General features: G+C 42.9%; 1 protein-coding gene across 1 annotated transcript in view; it reads left to right on the top strand.

Annotated features, from left to right (window-relative positions):
- The window catches only part of LOC129841827 (very-long-chain (3R)-3-hydroxyacyl-CoA dehydratase-like), a 26884-nt gene extending 6375 nt beyond the window's left edge, over nt 1-20509 (top strand). Inside the window, exons 6-11 of the mRNA XM_055910124.1 lie at nt 3594-3704; nt 10239-10366; nt 13076-13188; nt 16350-16456; nt 18289-18420; nt 20196-20509. Coding sequence (XP_055766099.1) covers nt 3594-3704; nt 10239-10366; nt 13076-13188; nt 16350-16456; nt 18289-18420; nt 20196-20248 — 644 coding nt within the window. The 3' untranslated portion in view covers nt 20249-20509. The remainder of the gene's footprint in view (nt 1-3593; nt 3705-10238; nt 10367-13075; nt 13189-16349; nt 16457-18288; nt 18421-20195) is intronic.
- Nucleotides 20510-20529: the final 20 nt, after the last annotated feature.

Here is a 20529-nt window from a genome sequence, read left to right as displayed (position 1 = left end):
AGACTGTATTTAACTAGTTGAGGACTGTGAGTATAACAGACTGTATTTAACTAGTTGAGGACTGTGAGTATAACAGACTGTATTTAACTAGTTGAGGACTGTGAGTATAACAGACTGTATTTAACTAGTTGAGGACTGTGAGTATAACAGACTGTATTTAACTAGTTGAGGACTGTGAGTATAACAGACTGTATTTAACTAGTTGAGGACTGTGAGTATAACAGACTGTATTTAACTAGTTGAGGACTGTGAGTATAACAGACTGTATTTAACTAGTTGAGGACTGTGAGTATAACAGACTGTATTTAACTAGTTGAAGGCTGCCAGAGGACTGTGAGTATAACAGACTGTATTTAACTAGTTGAGGACTGTGAGTATAACAGACTGTATTTAACTAGTTGAGGACAGAGTATAACAGACTGTATTTAACTAGTTGAGGACTGTGAGAATAACAGACTGTATTTAACTAGTTGAGGACTGTGAGTATAACAGACTGTATTTAACTAGTTGAGGACTGTCAGAGGACTGTGAGTATAACAGACTGTATTTAACTAGTTGAGGACTGTGAGTATAACAGACTGTATTTAACTAGTTGAGGACTGTGAGTATAACAGACTGTATTTAACTAGTTGAGGACTGTGAGTATAACAGACTATATTTAACTAGTTGAGGACTGTGAGTATAACAGACTGTATTTAACTAGTTGAGGACTGTGAGTATAACAGACTGTATTTAACTAGTTGAGGACTGTGAGTATAACAGACTGTATTTAACTAGTTGAGGACTGTGAGTATAACAGACTGTATTTAACTAGTTGAGGACTGTGAGTATAACAGACTGTATTTAACTAGTTGAGGACTGTGAATATAACAGACTGTATTTAACTAGTTGAAGACTGTGAGTATAACAGACTGTATTTAACTAGTTGAGGACTGTCAGAGGACTGTGAGTATAACAGACTGTATTTAACTAGTTGAAGACTGTGAGTATAACAGACTGTATTTAACTAGTTGAAGGCTGCCAGAGGACTGTGAGTATAACAGACTGTATTTAACTAGTTGAGGACTGTGAGTATAACAGACTGTATTTAACTAGTTGAGGACTGTGAGTATAACAGACTGTATTTAACTAGTTGAGGACTGCCAGAGGACTGTGAGTATAACAGACTGTATTTAACTAGTTGAGGACTGTGAGTATAACAGACTGTATTTAACTAGTTGAGGACTGTCAGAGGACTGTGAGTATAACAGACTGTATTTAACTAGTTGAAGGCTGCCAGAGGACTGTGAGTATAACAGACTGTATTTAACTAGTTGAGGACTGTGAGTATAACAGACTGTATTTAACTAGTTGAGGACTGAGAGTATAACAGACTGTATTTAACTAGTTGAGGACTGAGAGTATAACAGACTGTATTTAACTAGTTGAGGACTGTGAGTATAACAGACTGTATTTAACTAGTTGAGGACTGTGAGTATAACAGACTGTATTTAACTAGTTGAGGACTGAGAGTATAACAGACTGTATTTAACTAGTTGAGGACTGTGAGTATAACAGACTGTATTTAACTAGTTGAGGACTGTGAGTATAACAGACTGTATTTAACTAGTTGAGGACTGTGAGTATAACAGACTGTATTTAACTAGTTGAGGACTGTGAGTATAACAGACTGTATTTAACTTGTTGAGGACTGTGAGTATAACAGACTGTATTTAACTAGTTGAGGACTGAGAGTATAACAGACTGTATTTAACTAGTTGAGGACTGTGAGTATAACAGACTGTATTTAACTAGTTGAGGACTGTGAGTATAACAGACTGTATTTAACTAGTTGAGGACTGAGAGTATAACAGACTGTATTTAACTAGTTGAGGACTGTGAGTATAACAGACTGTATTTAACTAGTTGAGGACTGAGAGTATAACAGACTGTATTTAACTAGTTGAGGACTGAGAGTATAACAGACTGTATTTAACTAGTTGAGGACTGTGAGTATAACAGACTGTATTTAACTAGTTGAGGACTGTGAGTATAACAGACTGTATTTAACTAGTTGAGGACTGTGAGTATAACAGACTGTATTTAACTAGTTGAGGACTGTGAGTATAACAGACTGTATTTAACTAGTTGAGGACTGTGAGTATAACAGACTGTATTTAACTAGTTGAGGACTGTGAGTATAACAGACTGTATTTAACTAGTTGAGGACTGTGAGAATAACAGACTGTATTTAACTAGTTGAGGACTGTGAGTATAACAGACTGTATTTAACTAGTTGAGGACTGTGAGTATAACAGACTGTATTTAACTAGTTGAGGACTGAGAGTATAACAGACTGTATTTAACTAGTTGAGGACTGTGAGTATAACAGACTGTATTTAACTAGTTGAGGACTGTGAGTATAACAGACTGTATTTAACTAGTTGAGGGCTGTCAGAGGACTGTGAGTATAACAGACTGTATTTAACTAGTTGAGGACTGTGAGTATAACAGACTGTATTTAACTAGTTGAGGACTGTGAGTATAACAGACTGTATTTAACTAGTTGAGGACTGTGAGTATAACAGACTGTATTTAACTAGTTGAGGACTGTGAGTATAACAGACTGTATTTAACTAGTTGAGGACTGTGAGTATAACAGACTGTATTTAACTAGTTGAGGACTGTGAGTATAACAGACTGTATTTAACTAGTTGAGGACTGTGAGTATAACAGACTGTATTTAACTAGTTGAGGACTGTGAGTATAACAGACTGTATTTAACTAGTTGAGGACTGAGAGTATAACAGACTGTATTTAACTAGTTGAGGACTGTGAGTATAACAGACTGTATTTAACTAGTTGAGGACTGTGAGTATAACAGACTGTATTTAACTAGTTGAGGGCTGTCAGAGGACTGTGAGTATAACAGACTGTATTTAACTAGTTGAGGACTGTGAGTATAACAGACTGTATTTAACTAGTTGAAGGCTGTCAGAGGACTGTGAGTATAACAGACTGTATTTAACTAGTTGAGGACTGTGAGTATAACAGACTGTATTTAACTAGTTGAAGGCTGCCAGAGGACTGTGAGTATAACAGACTGTATTTAACTAGTTGAGGACTGTGAGTATAACAGACTGTATTTAACTAGTTGAGGACTGAGAGTATAACAGACTGTATTTAACTAGTTGAGGACTGTGAGTATAACAGACTGTATTTAACTAGTTGAGGACTGTGAGTATAACAGACTGTATTTAACTAGTTGAGGACTGTGAGTATAACAGACTGTATTTAACTAGTTGAGGACTGTGAGTATAACAGACTGTATTTAACTAGTTGAGGACTGTGAGTATAACAGACTGTATTTAACTAGTTGAGGACTGTGAGTATAACAGACTGTATTTAACTAGTTGAAGGCTGTCAGAGGACTGTGAGTATAACAGACTGTATTTAACTAGTTGAAGGCTGTCAGAGGACTGTGAGTATAACAGACTGTATTTAACTAGTTGAAGGCTGTCAGAGGACTGAGAGTATAACAGACTGTATTTTTATGTGTAAGAAATCTAGGCAGAGAATGTGACATGTGACCTATATTGTGAATTTCTTCCCAGCATTCATCACTCTGAAGAAAGGTTTTCTGTTCACCTACAACCTGATTCAGTTCTTGGGCTTCTCCTGGATCTTTGTCAACATGACCGTCAGACTCTTTATACTGGGACAAGGTGAATCACTATTTATACCGGGGACAAGGTGAATCACTATTTATACCGGGGACAAGGTGAATCACTCTTTATACTGGGTCAAGGTGAATCACTCTTTATACTGGGACAAGGTGAATCACTCTTTATACTGGGACAAGGTGAATCACTCTTTATACTGGGATCAAGGTGAATCACTCTTTATACTGGGACAAGGTGAATCACTCTTTATACTGGGACAAGGTGAATCACTATTTATACCGGGGACAAGGTGAATCACTATTTATACCGGGGACAAGGTGAATCACTCTTTATACTGGGATCAAGGTGAATCACTCTTTATACTGGGACAAGGTGAATCACTATTTATACTGGGATCAAGGTGAATCACTATTTATACTGGGATCAAGGTGAATCACTCTTTATACTGGGATCAAGGTGAATCACTCTTTATACTGGGATCAAGGTGAATCACTCTTTATACTGGGATCAAGGTGAATCACTCTTTATACTGGGACAAGGTGAATCACTATTTATACTGGGATCAAGGTGAATCACTCTTTATACTGGGATCAAGGTGAATCACTCTTTATACTGGGACAAGGTGAATCACTCTTTATACTGGGACAAGGTGAATCACTCTTTATACTGGGACAAGGTGAATCACTCTTTATACCGGGACAAGGTGAATCACTCTTTATACTGGGACAAGGTGAATCACTCTTTATACCGGGACAAGGTGAATCACTCTTTATACTGGGACAAGGTGAATCACTCTTTATACTGGGACAAGGTGAATCACTCTTTATACCGGGATCAAGGTGAATCACTCTTTATACTGGGACAAGGTGAATCACTCTTTATACTGGGACAAGGTGAATCACTCTTTATACTGGGACAAGGTGAATCACTCTTTATACTGGGACAAGGTGAATCACTCTTTATACTGGGATCAAGGTGAATCACTCTTTATACTGGGACAAGGTGAATCACTCTTTATACTGGGATCAAGGTGAATCACTCTTTATACTGGGACAAGGTGAATCACTCTTTATACTGGGACAAGGTGAATCACTCTTTATACTGGGACAAGGTGAATCACTCTTTATACCGGGACAAGGTGAATCACTCTTTATACCGGGACAAGGTGAAACACTCTTTATACCGGGACAAGGTGAATCACTCTTTATACCGGGACAAGGTGAATCACTCTTTATACTGGGATCAAGGTGAATCACTCTTTATACTGGGATCAAGGTGAATCACTCTTTATACCGGGACAAGGTGAATCACTCTTTATACTGGGATCAAGGTGAATCACTCTTTATACTGGGACAAGGTGAATCACTCTTTATACCGGGGACAAGGTGAATCACTCTTTATACCGGGGACAAGGTGAATCACTCTTTATACTGGGATCAAGGTGAATCACTCTTTATACTGGGACAAGGTGAATCACTCTTTATACCGGGACAAGGTGAATCACTCTTTATACTGGGATCAAGGTGAATCACTCTTTATACTGGGATCAAGGTGAATCACTCTTTATACTGGGACAAGGTGAATCACTATTTATACCGGGATCAAGGTGAATCACTCTTTATACTGGGACAAGGTGAATCACTCTTTATACTGGGACAAGGTGAATCACTCTTTATACTGGGATCAAGGTGAATCACTCTTTATACCGGGATCAAGGTGAATCACTCTTTATACTGGGACAAGGTGAATCACTCTTTATACCGGGACAAGGTGAATCACTCTTTATACCGGGACAAGGTGAATCACTCTTTATACTGGGACAAGGTGAATCACTCTTTATACTGGGATCAAGGTGAATCACTCTTTATACCGGGACAAGGTGAATCACTCTTTATACTGGGACAAGGTGAATCACTCTTTATACTGGGATCAAGGTGAATCACTCTTTATACTGGGACAAGGTGAATCACTCTTTATACCGGGATCAAGGTGAATCACTCTTTATACTGGGATCAAGGTGAATCACTCTTTATACTGGGACAAGGTGAATCACTCTTTATACCGGGATCAAGGTGAATCACTCTTTATACTGGGACAAGGTGAATCACTCTTTATACAGGGATCAAGGTGAATCACTCTTTATACTGGGACAAGGTGAATCACTCTTTATACTGGGATCAAGGTGAATCACTCTTTATACCGGGACCAAGGTGAATCACTCTTTATACCGGGATCAAGGTGAATCACTCTTTATACTGGGACAAGGTGAATCACTCTTTATACTGGGATCAAGGTGAATCACTCTTTATACTGGGACAAGGTGAATCACTCTTTATACTGGGATCAAGGTGAATCACTCTTTATACTGGGACAAGGTGAATCACTCTTTATACTGGGACAAGGTGAATCACTCTTTATACTGGGATCAAGGTGAATCACTCTTTATACTGGGACAAGGTGAATCACTCTTTATACCGGGACAAGGTGAATCACTCTTTATACCGGGACAAGGTGAATCACTCTTTATACCGGGATCAAGGTGAATCACTCTTTATACTGGGATCAAGGTGAATCACTCTTTATACCGGGATCAAGGTGAATCACTCTTTATACTGGGATCAAGGTGAATCACTCTTTATACTGGGACAAGGTGAATCACTCTTTATACTGGGATCAAGGTGAATCACTCTTTATACTGGGACAAGGTGAATCACTCTTTATACCGGGATCAAGGTGAATCACTCTTTATACTGGGACAAGGTGAATCACTCTTTATACCGGGATCAAGGTGAATCACTCTTTATACTGGGATCAAGGTGAATCACTCTTTATACCGGGATCAAGGTGAATCACTCTTTATACCGGGATCAAGGTGAATCACTCTTTATACTGGGACAAGGTGAATCACTCTTTATACCGGGATCAAGGTGAATCACTCTTTATACCGGGACAAGGTGAATCACTCTTTATACTGGGATCAAGGTGAATCACTCTTTATACTGGGATCAAGGTGAATCACTCTTTATACCGGGACAAGGTGAATCACTCTTTATACCGGGACAAGGTGAATCACTCTTTATACCGGGATCAAGGTGAATCACTCTTTATACTGGGATCAAGGTGAATCACTCTTTATACCGGGATCAAGGTGAATCACTCTTTATACCGGGATCAAGGTGAATCACTCTTTATACTGGGATCAAGGTGAATCACTCTTTATACTGGGATCAAGGTGAATCACTCTTTATACTGGGATCAAGGTGAATCACTCTTTATACTGGGATCAAGGTGAATCACTCTTTATACTGGGACAAGGTGAATCAGTCTTTATACTGGGATCAAGGTGAATCAGTCTTTATACTGGGATCAAGGTGAATCAGTCTTTATACTGGGACAAGGTGAATCACTCTTTATACTGGGACAAGGTGAATCACTCTTTATACTGGGATCAAGGTGAATCACTCTTTATACTGGGATCAAGGTGAATCACTCTTTATACTGGGACAAGGTGAATCACTCTTTATACTGGGATCAAGGTGAATCACTCTTTATACTGGGACAAGGTGAATCACTCTTTATACCGGGACAAGGTGAATCACTCTTTATACCGGGACAAGGTGAATCACTCTTTATACCGGGACAAGGTGAATCACTCTTTATACCGGGACAAGGTGAATCACTCTTTATACTGGGATCAAGGTGAATCACTCTTTATACTGGGTCAAGGTGAATCACTCTTTATACTGGGACAAGGTGAATCACTCTTTATACTGGGATCAAGGTGAATCACTCTTTATACTGGGATCAAGGTGAATCACTCTTTATACCGGGACAAGGTGAATCACTCTTTATACCGGGATCAAGGTGAATCACTCTTTATACTGGGACAAGGTGAATCACTCTTTATACTGGGATCAAGGTGAATCACTCTTTATACTGGGATCAAGGTGAATCACTCTTTATACTGGGACAAGGTGAATCACTATTTATACTGGGATCAAGGTGAATCACTCTTTATACTGGGACAAGGTGAATCACTCTTTATACCGGGGACAAGGTGAATCACTCTTTATACCGGGGACAAGGTGAATCACTCTTTATACTGGGACAAGGTGAATCACTCTTTATACCGGGATCAAGGTGAATCACTCTTTATACTGGGATCAAGGTGAATCACTCTTTATACCGGGACAAGGTGAATCACTCTTTATACCGGGACAAGGTGAATCACTCTTTATACCGGGACAAGGTGAATCACTCTTTATACTGGGACAAGGTGAATCACTCTTTATACTGGGATCAAGGTGAATCACTCTTTATACTGGGACAAGGTGAATCACTCTTTATACTGGGACAAGGTGAATCACTCTTTATACTGGGACAAGGTGAATCACTCTTTATACTGGGACAAGGTGAATCACTCTTTATACTGGGATCAAGGTGAATCACTCTTTATACTGGGACAAGGTGAATCACTCTTTATACTGGGTCAAGGTGAATCACTCTTTATACTGGGATCAAGGTGAATCACTCTTTATACTGGGACAAGGTGAATCACTATTTATACCGGGATCAAGGTGAATCACTCTTTATACTGGGACAAGGTGAATCACTCTTTATACTGGGACAAGGTGAATCACTCTTTATACTGGGATCAAGGTGAATCACTCTTTATACCGGGATCAAGGTGAATCACTCTTTATACTGGGACAAGGTGAATCACTCTTTATACCGGGACAAGGTGAATCACTCTTTATACCGGGACAAGGTGAATCACTCTTTATACCGGGACAAGGTGAATCACTCTTTATACCGGGATCAAGGTGAATCACTCTTTATACTGGGACAAGGTGAATCACTCTTTATACTGGGACAAGGTGAATCACTCTTTATACTGGGACAAGGTGAATCACTCTTTATACTGGGTCAAGGTGAATCACTCTTTATACTGGGATCAAGGTGGATCACTCTTTATACTGGGACAAGGTGAATCACTCTTTATACCGGGACAAGGTGAATCACTCTTTATACTGGGACAAGGTGAATCACTCTTTATACTGGGACAAGGTGAATCACTCTTTATACTGGGATCAAGGTGAATCACTCTTTATACTGGGATCAAGGTGAATCACTCTTTATACTGGGAACAAGGTGAATCACTCTTTATACTGGGATCAAGGTGAATCACTCTTTATACCGGGATCAAGGTGAATCACTCTTTATACTGGGAACAAGGTGAATCACTCTTTATACCGGGATCAAGGTGAATCACTCTTTATACTGGGATCAAGGTGAATCACTCTTTATACTGGGACAAGGTGAATCACTCTTTATACTGGGATCAAGGTGAATCACTCTTTATACTGGGACAAGGTGAATCACTCTTTATACCGGGACAAGGTGAATCACTCTTTATACCGGGACAAGGTGAATCACTCTTTATACCGGGACAAGGTGAATCACTCTTTATACTGGGACAAGGTGAATCACTCTTTATACTGGGACAAGGTGAATCACTCTTTATACTGGGTCAAGGTGAATCACTCTTTATACTGGGACAAGGTGAATCACTCTTTATACCGGGATCAAGGTGAATCACTCTTTATACTGGGACAAGGTGAATCACTCTTTATACCGGGATCAAGGTGAATCACTCTTTATACTGGGACAAGGTGAATCACTCTTTATACTGGGACAAGGTGAATCACTCTTTATACTGGGACAAGGTGAATCACTCTTTATACCGGGGACAAGGTGAATCACTCTTTATACCGGGATCAAGGTGAATCACTCTTTATACTGGGATCAAGGTGAATCACTCTTTATACCGGGATCAAGGTGAATCACTCTTTATACTGGGATCAAGGTGAATCACTCTTTATACCGGGATCAAGGTGAATCACTCTTTATACTGGGATCAAGGTGAATCACTCTTTATACCGGGATCAAGGTGAATCACTCTTTATACCGGGATCAAGGTGAATCACTCTTTATACCGGGATCAAGGTGAATCACTCTTTATACCGGGATCAAGGTGAATCACTCTTTATACCGGGATCAAGGTGAATCACTCTTTATACCGGGATCAAGGTGAATCACTCTTTATACCGGGATCAAGGTGAATCACTCTTTATACTGGGACAAGGTGAATCACTATTTATACCGGGATCAAGGTGAATCACTATTTATACCGGGATCAAGGTGAATCACTCTTTATACCGGGACAAGGTGAATCACTATTTATACCGGGATCAAGGTGAATCACTCTTTATACTGGGACAAGGTGAATCACTCTTTATACCGGGATCAAGGTGAATCACTCTTTATACTGGGACAAGGTGAATCACTCTTTATACTGGGATCAAGGTGAATCACTCTTTATACTGGGATCAAGGTGAATCACTCTTTATACCGGGATCAAGGTGAATCCCTTCAGTTAGACATGACGTTGTTTGAGCCTGGGTGCCAGTCTGGCTGAGTTTGCCAATTGTTCAGAAAACAGTGTAGATTTGTAAACTCTGTCTGGCAGTGAAGGACATGACAGGACATATTTTCAACTGTTTTTCCCCTTTTCAGATTCTCTCTCTGACACGTTCTACACCATCTCCGATGTGATGTTTTTCTGCCAAATATTAGCCAGTGTTGAAGTCCTCAATGCTATGTTTGGAGTGGTCAAGACTGCTGTGGTTCCTGCTTTTATACAGGTACTGGTACACACCGACAGCATCATGGAACACAGGTAGTTTACTGGGGTCGATCATCATAGTCCACAACACCGACAGCATCATGGAACACAGGTAGTTTACTGCGGTCGTTCGTCATAGTCCACAACACCGACAGCATCATGGAACACAGGTAGTTTACTGGGGTCGTTCATCATAGTCCACAGCATCATGGAACACAGGTAGTTTACTGGGGTCGTTCGTCATACTCCACAACACCGACAGCATCATGGAACACAGGTAGTTTACTGGGGTCGTTCGTCATAGTCCACATCATCATGGAACACAGGTAGTTTACTGTGGTCGTTCATCATAGTCCACAGCATCATGGAACACAGGTAGTTTACTGCGGTCGTTCATCATAGTCCACATCATCATGGAACACAGGTAGTTTACTGCGGTTGTTCGTCATAGTCCACATCATCATGGAACACAGGTAGTTTACTGGGGTCGTTCATCATAGTCCACATCATCATGGAACACAGGTAGTTTACTGGGGTCGTTCATCATAGTCCACATCATCATGGAACACAGGTAGTTTACTGGGGTCGTTCGTCATACTCCACAACACCGACAGCATCATGGAACACAGGTAGTTTACTGGGGTCGTTCGTCATACTCCACAACACCGACAGCATCATGGAACACAGGTAGTTTACTGGGGTCGTTCGTCATAGTCCACAACACCGTCAGCATCATGGAACACAGGTAGTTTACTGTGGTCGTTCGTCATAGTCCACAACACCGACAGCATCATGGAACACAGGTAGTTTACTGTGGTCGTTCATCATAGTCCACAACATCATGGAACACAGGTAGTTTACTGTGGTCGTTCGTCATAGTCCACAACACCGACAGCATCATGGAACACAGGTAGTTTACTGGGGTCGTTCATCATAGTCCACAGCATCATGGAACACAGGTAGTTTACTGGGGTCGTTCTTCATAGTCCACAGCATCATGGAACACAGGTAGTTTACTGGGGTCGTTCGTCATACTCCACAACACCGACAGCATCATGGAACACAGGTAGTTTACTGGGGTCGTTCGTCATACTCCACAACACCGTCAGCATCATGGAACACAGGTAGTTTACTGTGGTCGTTCATCATAGTCCACAGCATCATGGAACACAGGTAGTTTACTGGGGTCGTTCGTCATAGTCCACAGCATCATGGAACACAGGTAGTTTACTGGGGTCGTTCGTCATAGTCCACAGCATCATGGAACACAGGTAGTTTACTGCGGTCACTTATTATACTCAACATTTGTAATAGCATATTCATAAAATTGTTATTAGGTGTTACCAAAGGTTTACATTTAAAAAAATAAATTATACAATTATTTTTCTAACATTCTATACAATTGTATTTTTGTAAAGCAATATTCTCTGCGTGTCTGGTGACTCTGTGTACTGCGGAGTAGAGGTCTGTCTGGTGACTCTGTGTACTGACGTCTGTCTGGTGACTCTGTGTACTGACGTCTGTCGGGTGACTCTGTGTACTGACGTCTGTCTGGTGACTCTGTGTACTGACGTCTGTCGGGTGACTCTGTGTACTGACGCCTGTCTGGTGACTCTGTGTACTGACGTCTGTCGGGTGACTCTGTGTACTGACGCCTGTCGGGTGACTCTGTGTACTGACGTCTGTCGGGTGACTGTGTACTGCAGAGTAGACGTCTGTCTGGTGACTCTGTGTACTGACGTCTGTCGGGTGACTCTGTGTACTGACGTCTGTCGGGTGACTCTGTGTACTGACGTCTGTCTGGTGACTCTGTGTACTGACGTCTGTCGGGTGACTCTGTGTACTGACGTCTGTCGGGTGACTCTGTGTACTGACGTCTGTCGGGTGACTCTGTGTACTGACGTCTGTCGGGTGACTCTGTGTACTGACGTCTGTCGGGTGACTCTGTGTACTGACGTCTGTCTGGTGACTGTGTACTGACGTCTGTCTGGTGACTCTGTGTACTGACGTCTGTCTGGTGACTCTGTGTACTGACGTCTGTCTGGTGACTCTGTGTACTGACGTCTGTCGGGTGACTCTGTGTACTGACGTCTGTCGGGTGACTCTGTGTACTGACGTCTGTCGGGTGACTCTGTGTACTGACGTCTGTCTGGTGACTCTGTGTACTGACGTCTGTCTGGTGACTCTGTGTACTGACGTCTGTCGGGTGACTCTGTGTACTGACGTCTGTCGGGTGACTCTGTGTACTGACGTCTGTCGGGTGACTCTGTGTACTGGCGTCTGTCTGGTGACTCTGTGTACTGGCGTCTGTCTGGTGACTCTGTGTACTGGCGTCTGTCTGGTGACTCTGTGTACTGACGTCTGTCTGGTGACTCTGTGTACTGACGTCTGTCTGGTGACTCTGTGTACTGACGTCTGTCGGGTGACTCTGTGTACTGACGTCTGTCTGGTGACTCTGTGTACTGACGTCTGTCTGGTGACTCTGTGTACTGACGTCTGTCTGGTGACTCTGTGTACTGACGTCTGTCGGGTGACTCTGTGTACTGACGTCTGTCGGGTGACTCTGTGTACTGACGTCTGTCGGGTGACTCTGTGTACTGACGTCTGTCGGGTGACTCTGTGTACTGACGTCTGTCTGGTGACTCTGTGTACTGACGTCTGTCTGGTGACTCTGTGTACTGCGGAGTAGACGTCTGTCTGGTGACTCTGTGGTGTTCTTCATCTCCAGGTGGTTGGTAGGAACTTCATCCTCTTCATCATCTTCGGCAGCCTGCAGGAGATGCACAACAAACCAGTGGTCTTCTTTGTCTTCTACCTCTGGAGCGCTATAGAGATCTTTAGGTGGGTATAGAGATGTTTATGTGGTATATACTGTCCTCTACCTCTGGAGTGGTATAGAGATCTTTAGGTGGTATAGAGATGTTTAGGTGGGTATAGAGATGTTTAGGTGGTATAGAGATGTTTATGTGGTATATACTGTCCTCTACCTCTGGAGTGGTATAGAGATCTTTAGGTGGTATAGAGATGTTTAGGTGCTATAGAGATCTTTAGGTGGGTATAGAGATGTTCAGGTGGGTATAGAGATGTTTAGGTGCTATATACTGCCCTCTACCTCTGGAGCGCTATAGAGATGTTTAGGTGGGTATAGAGATGTTTAGGTGGGTATAGAGATGTTTAGGTGGGTATAGAGATGTTTAGGTGCTATAGAGATGTTTAGGTGGGTATAGAGATGTTTAGGTGCTATAGAGATGTTTAGGTGGGTATAGAGATGTTTAGGTGGGTATAGAGATGTTTAGGTGGGTATAGAGATGTTTAGGTGCTATAGAGATGTTTAGGTGGGTATAGAGATGTTTAGGTGCTATAGAGATGTTTAGGTGGGTATAGAGATGTTTAGGTGGGTATAGAGATCTTTAGGTGGGTATAGAGATGTTTAGGTGGGTATAGAGATGTTTAGGTGGGTATAGAGATGTTTAGGTGGTATAGAGATGTTTAGGTGGTATAGAGATGTTTAGGTGGTATAGAAATGTTTAGGTGGGTATAGAGATGTTTAGGTGCTATAGAGATCTTTAGGTGGGTATAGAGATGTTTAGGTGGGTATAGAGATCTTTAGGTGGGTATAGAGATGTTTAGGTGGGTATAGAGATGTTTAGGTGCTATAGAGATCTTTAGGTGGGTATAGAGATGTTTTGGTGGTATAGAGATCTTTAGGTGGGTATAGAGATGTTTAGGTGGTATATACTGTCCTCTACCTCTGGAGTGGTATAGAGATGTTTAGGTGGTATAGAGATCTTTAGGTGGGTATAGAGATGTTTAGGTGGTATATACTGTCCTCTACCTCTGGAGTGCTATAGAGATCTTTAGGTGGGTATAGAGATCTTTAGGTGGGTATAGAGATGTTTAGGTGGTATAGAGATGTTTAGGTGGTATATACTGTCCTCTACCTCTGGAGTGCTATAGAGATCTTTAGGTGGTATAGAGATGTTTAGGTGCTATAGAGATCTTTAGGTGGGTATAGAGATGTTTAGTTGGTATAGAGATCTTTAGGTGGGTATAGAGATGTTTAGGTGGTATAGAGATGTTTAGGTGGTATAGAGATGTTTAGGTGGAATATACTGTCCTCTACCTCTGGAGTGGTATAGAGATCTTTAGGTGGTATAGAGATCTTTAGGTGGTATAGAGATCTTTAGGTGGTATAGAGATGTTTAGTTGGTATAGAGATCTTTAGGTGGGTATAGAGATGTTTAGGTGGTATAGAGATGTTTAGTTGGTATAGAGATCTTTAGGTGGGTATAGAGATGTTTAGGTGGTATAGAGATGTTTAGGTGGTATAGAGATGTTTAGGTGGAATATACTGTCCTCTACCTCTGGAGTGGTATAGAGATCTTTAGGTGGTATAGAGATCTTTAGGTGGTATAGAGATGTTTAGGTGCTATAGAGATGTTTAGGTGGTATAGAGATGTTTAGGTGGTATAGAGATGTTTAGGTGGGTATAGAGATGTTTAGGTGCTATAGAGATGTTTAGGTGCTATAGAGATGTTTAGGTGGGTATAGAGATGTTTAGGTGGGTATAGAGATGTTTCGGTGGTATAGAGATGTTTCGGTGGTATAGAGATGTTTCGGTGGTATAGAGATGTTTAGGTGGGTATAGAGATGTTTAGGTGGGTATAGAGATGTTTAGGTGCTATAGAGATGTTTAGGTGGGTATAGAGATGTTTAGGTGCCATAGAGATGTTTAGGTGCCATAGAGATGTTTAGGTGGGTATAGAGATGTTTAGGTGGGTATAGAGATGTTTAGGTGGGTATAGAGATGTTTAGGTGGGTATAGAGATGTTTAGGTGGGTATAGAGATGTGTAGGTGCTATAGAGATGTTTAGGTGGTATTATAAGCCTACTGTACATAAAGGGGTCATTCATGCTGTCTGTGTGTGTGTGTTGTATGGCTGTGGAAGCAAAATGGCCGATCATTAAGAAGCTTCCTCAGCATCATTACTCATGTGTAAGATCATGATAGTGTTATCTGTCCAGTTTCCTGTGTAGATGTTAGCCTCTTTCATACCACAACACTGACATAGATCTCTGTGTGTAGCTCACGAATACCAGCAGAGAAAATGTATGGTTTACTTTATGTCTTCAGATCTGTCTGGTTTCCTGTGTAGATGTTAGCCTCTTGGTTTACTTTATGTCTTCAGATCTGTCCGGTTTCCTCTGTAGATGTTAGCCTCTTGGTTTACTTTCTGTCTTCAGATCTGTCTGGTTTCCTCTGTAGATGTTAGCCTCTTGGTTTATGTCTTCAGATCTGTCCGGTTTCCTCTGTAGATGTTAGCCCCTTGGTTTACTTTATGTCTTCAGACCTGTCCGGTTTCCTCTGTAGATGTTAGCCTCTTGGTTTACTTTATGTCTTCAGACCTGTCCGGTTTCCTCTGTAGATGTTAGCCTCTTGGTTTACTTTATGTCTTCAGATCTGTCCAGTTTCCTGTGTAGATGTTAGCCTCTTGGTTTACTTTATGTCTTCAGACCTGTCCGGTTTCCTGTGTAGATGTTAGCCTCTTGGTTTACTTTATGTCTTCAGACCTGTCCGGTTTCCTCTGTAGATGTTAGCCTCTTGGTTTACTTTCTGTCTTCAGATCTGTCCGGTTTCCTCTGTAGATGTTAGCCTCTTGGTTTACTTTCTGTCTTCAGATCTGTCCAGTTTCCTCTGTAGATGTTAGCCTCTTGGTTTATGTCTTCAGATCTGTCCGGTTTCCTCTGTAGATGTTAGCCTCTTGGTTTATGTCTTCAGATCTGTCCGGTTTCCTCTGTAGATGTTAGCCTCTTGGTTTACTTTCTGTCTTCAGATCTGTCTGGTTTCCTGTGTAGATGTTAGCCTCTTGGTTTACTTTATGTCTTCAGATCTGTCCAGTTTCCTCTGTAGATGTTAGCCTCTTGGTTTACTTTATGTCTTCAGAAGGCTTTTGAACTAGAGATGCTATTTATTCCAATGAAAGTCCATTCCTCCCCCCCAGGTATCCATTCTACATGCTGGGTTGTATCGACACAGAGTGGAAGACAATCACCTGGCTGAGGTACACCGCCTGGATACCCCTGTACCCTCTTGGGGTGCTGGCTGAAGGTGAGTTAGTTTACAGGGACACCGTCGGGATAGTCCTGTACCCTCTTGGGGTGCTGGCTGAAGGTGAGTTAGTTTACAGGGACACCGTCGGGATAGACAGGGACACCGTCTGGATAGTCCTAGACCCTCTGGGGGTGCGTTAGTTTATAGGGACACCGTCGGGATAGTCCTAGACCCTCTGGGGGTGCGTTAGTTTATAGGGACACCGTCGGGATAGACAGGGACACTGTTGGGATAGTCCTAGACCCTCTGGGGGTGCGTTAGTTTATAGGGACACCATCGGAATAGACCTAGACCCTCTGGGGGTGCGTTAGTTTATAGGGACACCATCGGGATAGTCCTGTACCTTCTGGGGGTGCGTTAGTTTATAGGGACACCGTCGGGATAGTCCTGTACCTTCTGGGGGTGCGTTAGTTTATAGGGACACTGTCGGGATAGTCCTGTACCTTCTGGGGGTGCGTTAGTTTATAGGGACACTGTCGGGATAGTCATGTACCTTCTGGGGGTGCGTTAGTTTATAGGGATACCATCGGGATAGAAAGGGACACCGCCGGGATAGTCCTGTACCTTCTGGGGGTGCGTTAGTTTATAGGGACACTGTCGGGATAGTCCTGTACCTTCTGGGGGTGCGTTAGTTTATAGGGATACCATCGGGATAGAAAGGGACACCGCCGGGATAGTCCTGTACCTTCTGGGGGTGCGTTAGTTTATAGGGACACTGTCGGGATAGTCCTGTACCTTCTGGGGGTGCGTTAGTTTATAGGGATACCATCGGGATAGAAAGGGACACCGCCGGGATAGTCCTGTACCTTCTGGGGGTGCGTTAGTTTATAGGGACACCGTCAGGATAGACAGGTACACCGCCGAGATAGTCCTGTACCTTCTGGGCTTGCGTTAGTTTATAGGGACACCGTCAGGATAGTCTTGTACCCTCTGGGGGTGCGTTAGATTAAAGGGACACTGTCGGGATAGACAGGGACACCATCTGGATAGTCCTAGACCCTCTGGGGGTGAGTTAGTTTATAGGGACACCGTCGGGATAGTCCTGTACCTTCTGGGGGTGCGTTAGTTTATAGGGACACTGTCGGGATAGTCCTGTACCTTCTGGGGGTGCGTTAGTTTATAGGGATACCGTCGGGATAGACAGGTACACCGCCGGGATAGTCCTGTACCTTCTGGGGGTGCGTTAGTTTATAGGGACACTGTTGGGATAGTCCTAGACCTTCTGGGGTTGCTGGCTGAAGGTCAGTTTACAGGTGTATGTACCTCAACAGTTCTCTCTCCCCCTCTACCTGTCCAGTGGTCCAGTCCATTTACTCAACAGTTCTCTCTCCCCCTCTCTCTCCAGTGGTCCAGTCCATTTACTCAACAGTTCTCTCTCCCCCTCTACCTCTCCAGTGGTCCAGTCCAATTACTCAACAGTTCTCTCTCCCCCTCTACCTCTCCAGTGGACCAGTCCATTTACTCAACAGTTCTCTCCCCCTCTCCAGCGGTTGCAGTGGTCCAGTCTCTCTCCCCCGCTACCTCTCCAGTGGTCCAGTCCATTTACTCAACAGTTCTCTCCCCCTCTGCAGCGGTTGCAGTGGTCCAGTCCATTTACTCAACAGTTCTCTCCCCCTCTCTGCAGCGGTTGCAGTGGTCCAGTCCATTTACTCAACAGTTCTCCCCCTCTCTGCAGCGGTTGCAGTGGTCCAGTCCATTTACTCAACAGTTCTCTCCCCCCCTCTGCAGCGGTTGCAGTGGTCCAGTCCATTTACTCAACAGTTCTCTCTCCCCCTCTACCTCTCCAGTGGTCCAGTCCATTTACTCAACAGTTCTCTCCCCCTCTGCAGCGGTTGCAGTGGTCCAGTCCATCTCAGTGTTTGACCAGAGCAGACTGTTCAGTATCCCTCTACCTGAGGCCCTGGGCTCCTCTGTCAGCTTCTCCTGTGTCCTCTATATCTATCTACCTCTCATGGTCATCGGTGAGTTGTCAATCATAGGCATTAAAAATGTATCCTAATGTTTAAGAACAATCTACATATTTCAGTTGTGGGGTAATTACTATTTCTGACAACATTGAGGTGTCCATCTTTAAAGGCTGTGTACATGTAACAACATAGGCCACACCCTCATATATAAAGATGGATGCCTCAGGCCCCACCCTCATATATAAAGATGGACGCCTCATAGGTCACACCCTCATATATAAAGATGGACGCCTCATAGGTCACACCCTCATATATAAAGATGGATGCCTCAGGCCCCACCCTCATATATAAAGATGGACGCCTCATAGGTCACACCCTCATATATAAAGATGGATGCCTCAGGCCCCACCCTCATATATAAAGATGGACGCCTCATAGGTCACACCCTCATATATAAAGATGGACGCCTCAGGCCCCACCCTCATATATAAAGATGGACGCCTCATAGGTCACACCCTCATATATAAAGATGGACGCCTCATAGGTCACACCCTCATATATAAAGATGGACGCCTCATAGGTCACACCCTCATATATAAAGATGGACGCCTCATAGGTCACACCCTCATATATAAAGATGGACGCCTCATAGGTCACACCCTCATATATAAAGATGGATGCCTCAGGCCCCACCCTCATATATAAAGATGGATGCCTCATAGGTCACACCCTCATATATAAAGATGGACGCCTCATAGGCCCCACCCTCATATATAAAGATGGACGCCTCATAGGTCACACCCTCATATATAAAGATGGACGCCTCATAGGTCACACCCTCATATATAAAGATGGACGCCTCATAGGTCACACCCTCATATATAAAGATGGATGCCTCAGGCCCCACCCTCATATATAAAGATGGACGCCTCATAGGTCACACCCTCATATATAAAGATGGATGCCACAGGCCCCACCCTCATATATAAAGATGGATGCCTCATAGGTCACACCCTCATATATAAAGATGGACGCCTCATAGGCCACACCCTCATATATAAAGATGGATGCCTCATAGGCCACACCCTCATATATAAAGATGGATGCCTCATAGGCCACACCCTCATATATAAAGATGGACGCCTCATAGGCCCCACCCTCATATATAAAGATGGACGCCTCATAGGTCACACCCTCATATATAAAGATGGATGCCTCAGGCCCCACCCTCATATATAAAGATGGACGCCTCATAGGTCACACCCTCATATATAAAGATGGACGCCTCATAGGTCACACCCTCATATATAAAGATGGATGCCTCAGGCCCCACCCTCATATATAAAGATGGACGCCTCATAGGTCACACCCTCATATATAAAGATGGATGCCTCATAGGCCCCACCCTCATATATAAAGATGGATGCCTCAGGCCCCACCCTCATATATAAAGATGGATGCCTCATAGGTCACACCCTCATATATAAAGATGGACGCCTCATAGGCCCCACCCTCATATAAAGATGGACGCCTCATAGGTCACACCCTCATATATAAAGATGGATGCCACAGGCCCCACCCTCATATATAAAGATGGACGCCTCATAGGTCACACCCTCATATATAAAGATGGATGCCTCATAGGCCACACCCTCATATATAAAGATGGATGCCTCATAGGCCACACCCTCATATATAAAGATGGACGCCTCATAGGCCCCACCCTCATATATAAAGATGGACGCCTCATAGGCCCCACCCTCATATATAAAGATGGACGCCTCAGGCATAAACTGTTCATTGACTTAATATCGTCTGGTTTGTTGCAGGGCTTCTCATCAATTCCCGCCACCTGTACAAACAGAGGAGGAAATCTAACTGACCTCCTTCTCAAAATACACCTCTGCTGCCTGTCTGGTGACATCTCATCATGTGGGTGGCGAAATTCCATTCAACATTTCCAGAAATCCCAGTTCGAAAAACCTTGGAATTTTGCAACCCTCGTCTTGTATCTTCTGTTGTAGTTGATAATAGCAATATGATGTTTTCCTGCTGACAAAACGTCCTCGGAGTAAATCGCATAAGATTTATGTTTTGTCATGTCAATTAATATGCTGAATAAAAAAAAAAATGAGCAGTTCCACTTCCTGGGTAAATTGTGTA

Source organism: Salvelinus fontinalis, unplaced genomic scaffold (assembly GCF_029448725.1).
Source record: "Salvelinus fontinalis isolate EN_2023a unplaced genomic scaffold, ASM2944872v1 scaffold_0001, whole genome shotgun sequence".
Taxonomy (NCBI): domain Eukaryota; kingdom Metazoa; phylum Chordata; class Actinopteri; order Salmoniformes; family Salmonidae; genus Salvelinus; species Salvelinus fontinalis.
This window is presented reverse-complemented; position numbering and strand designations above follow the sequence as displayed.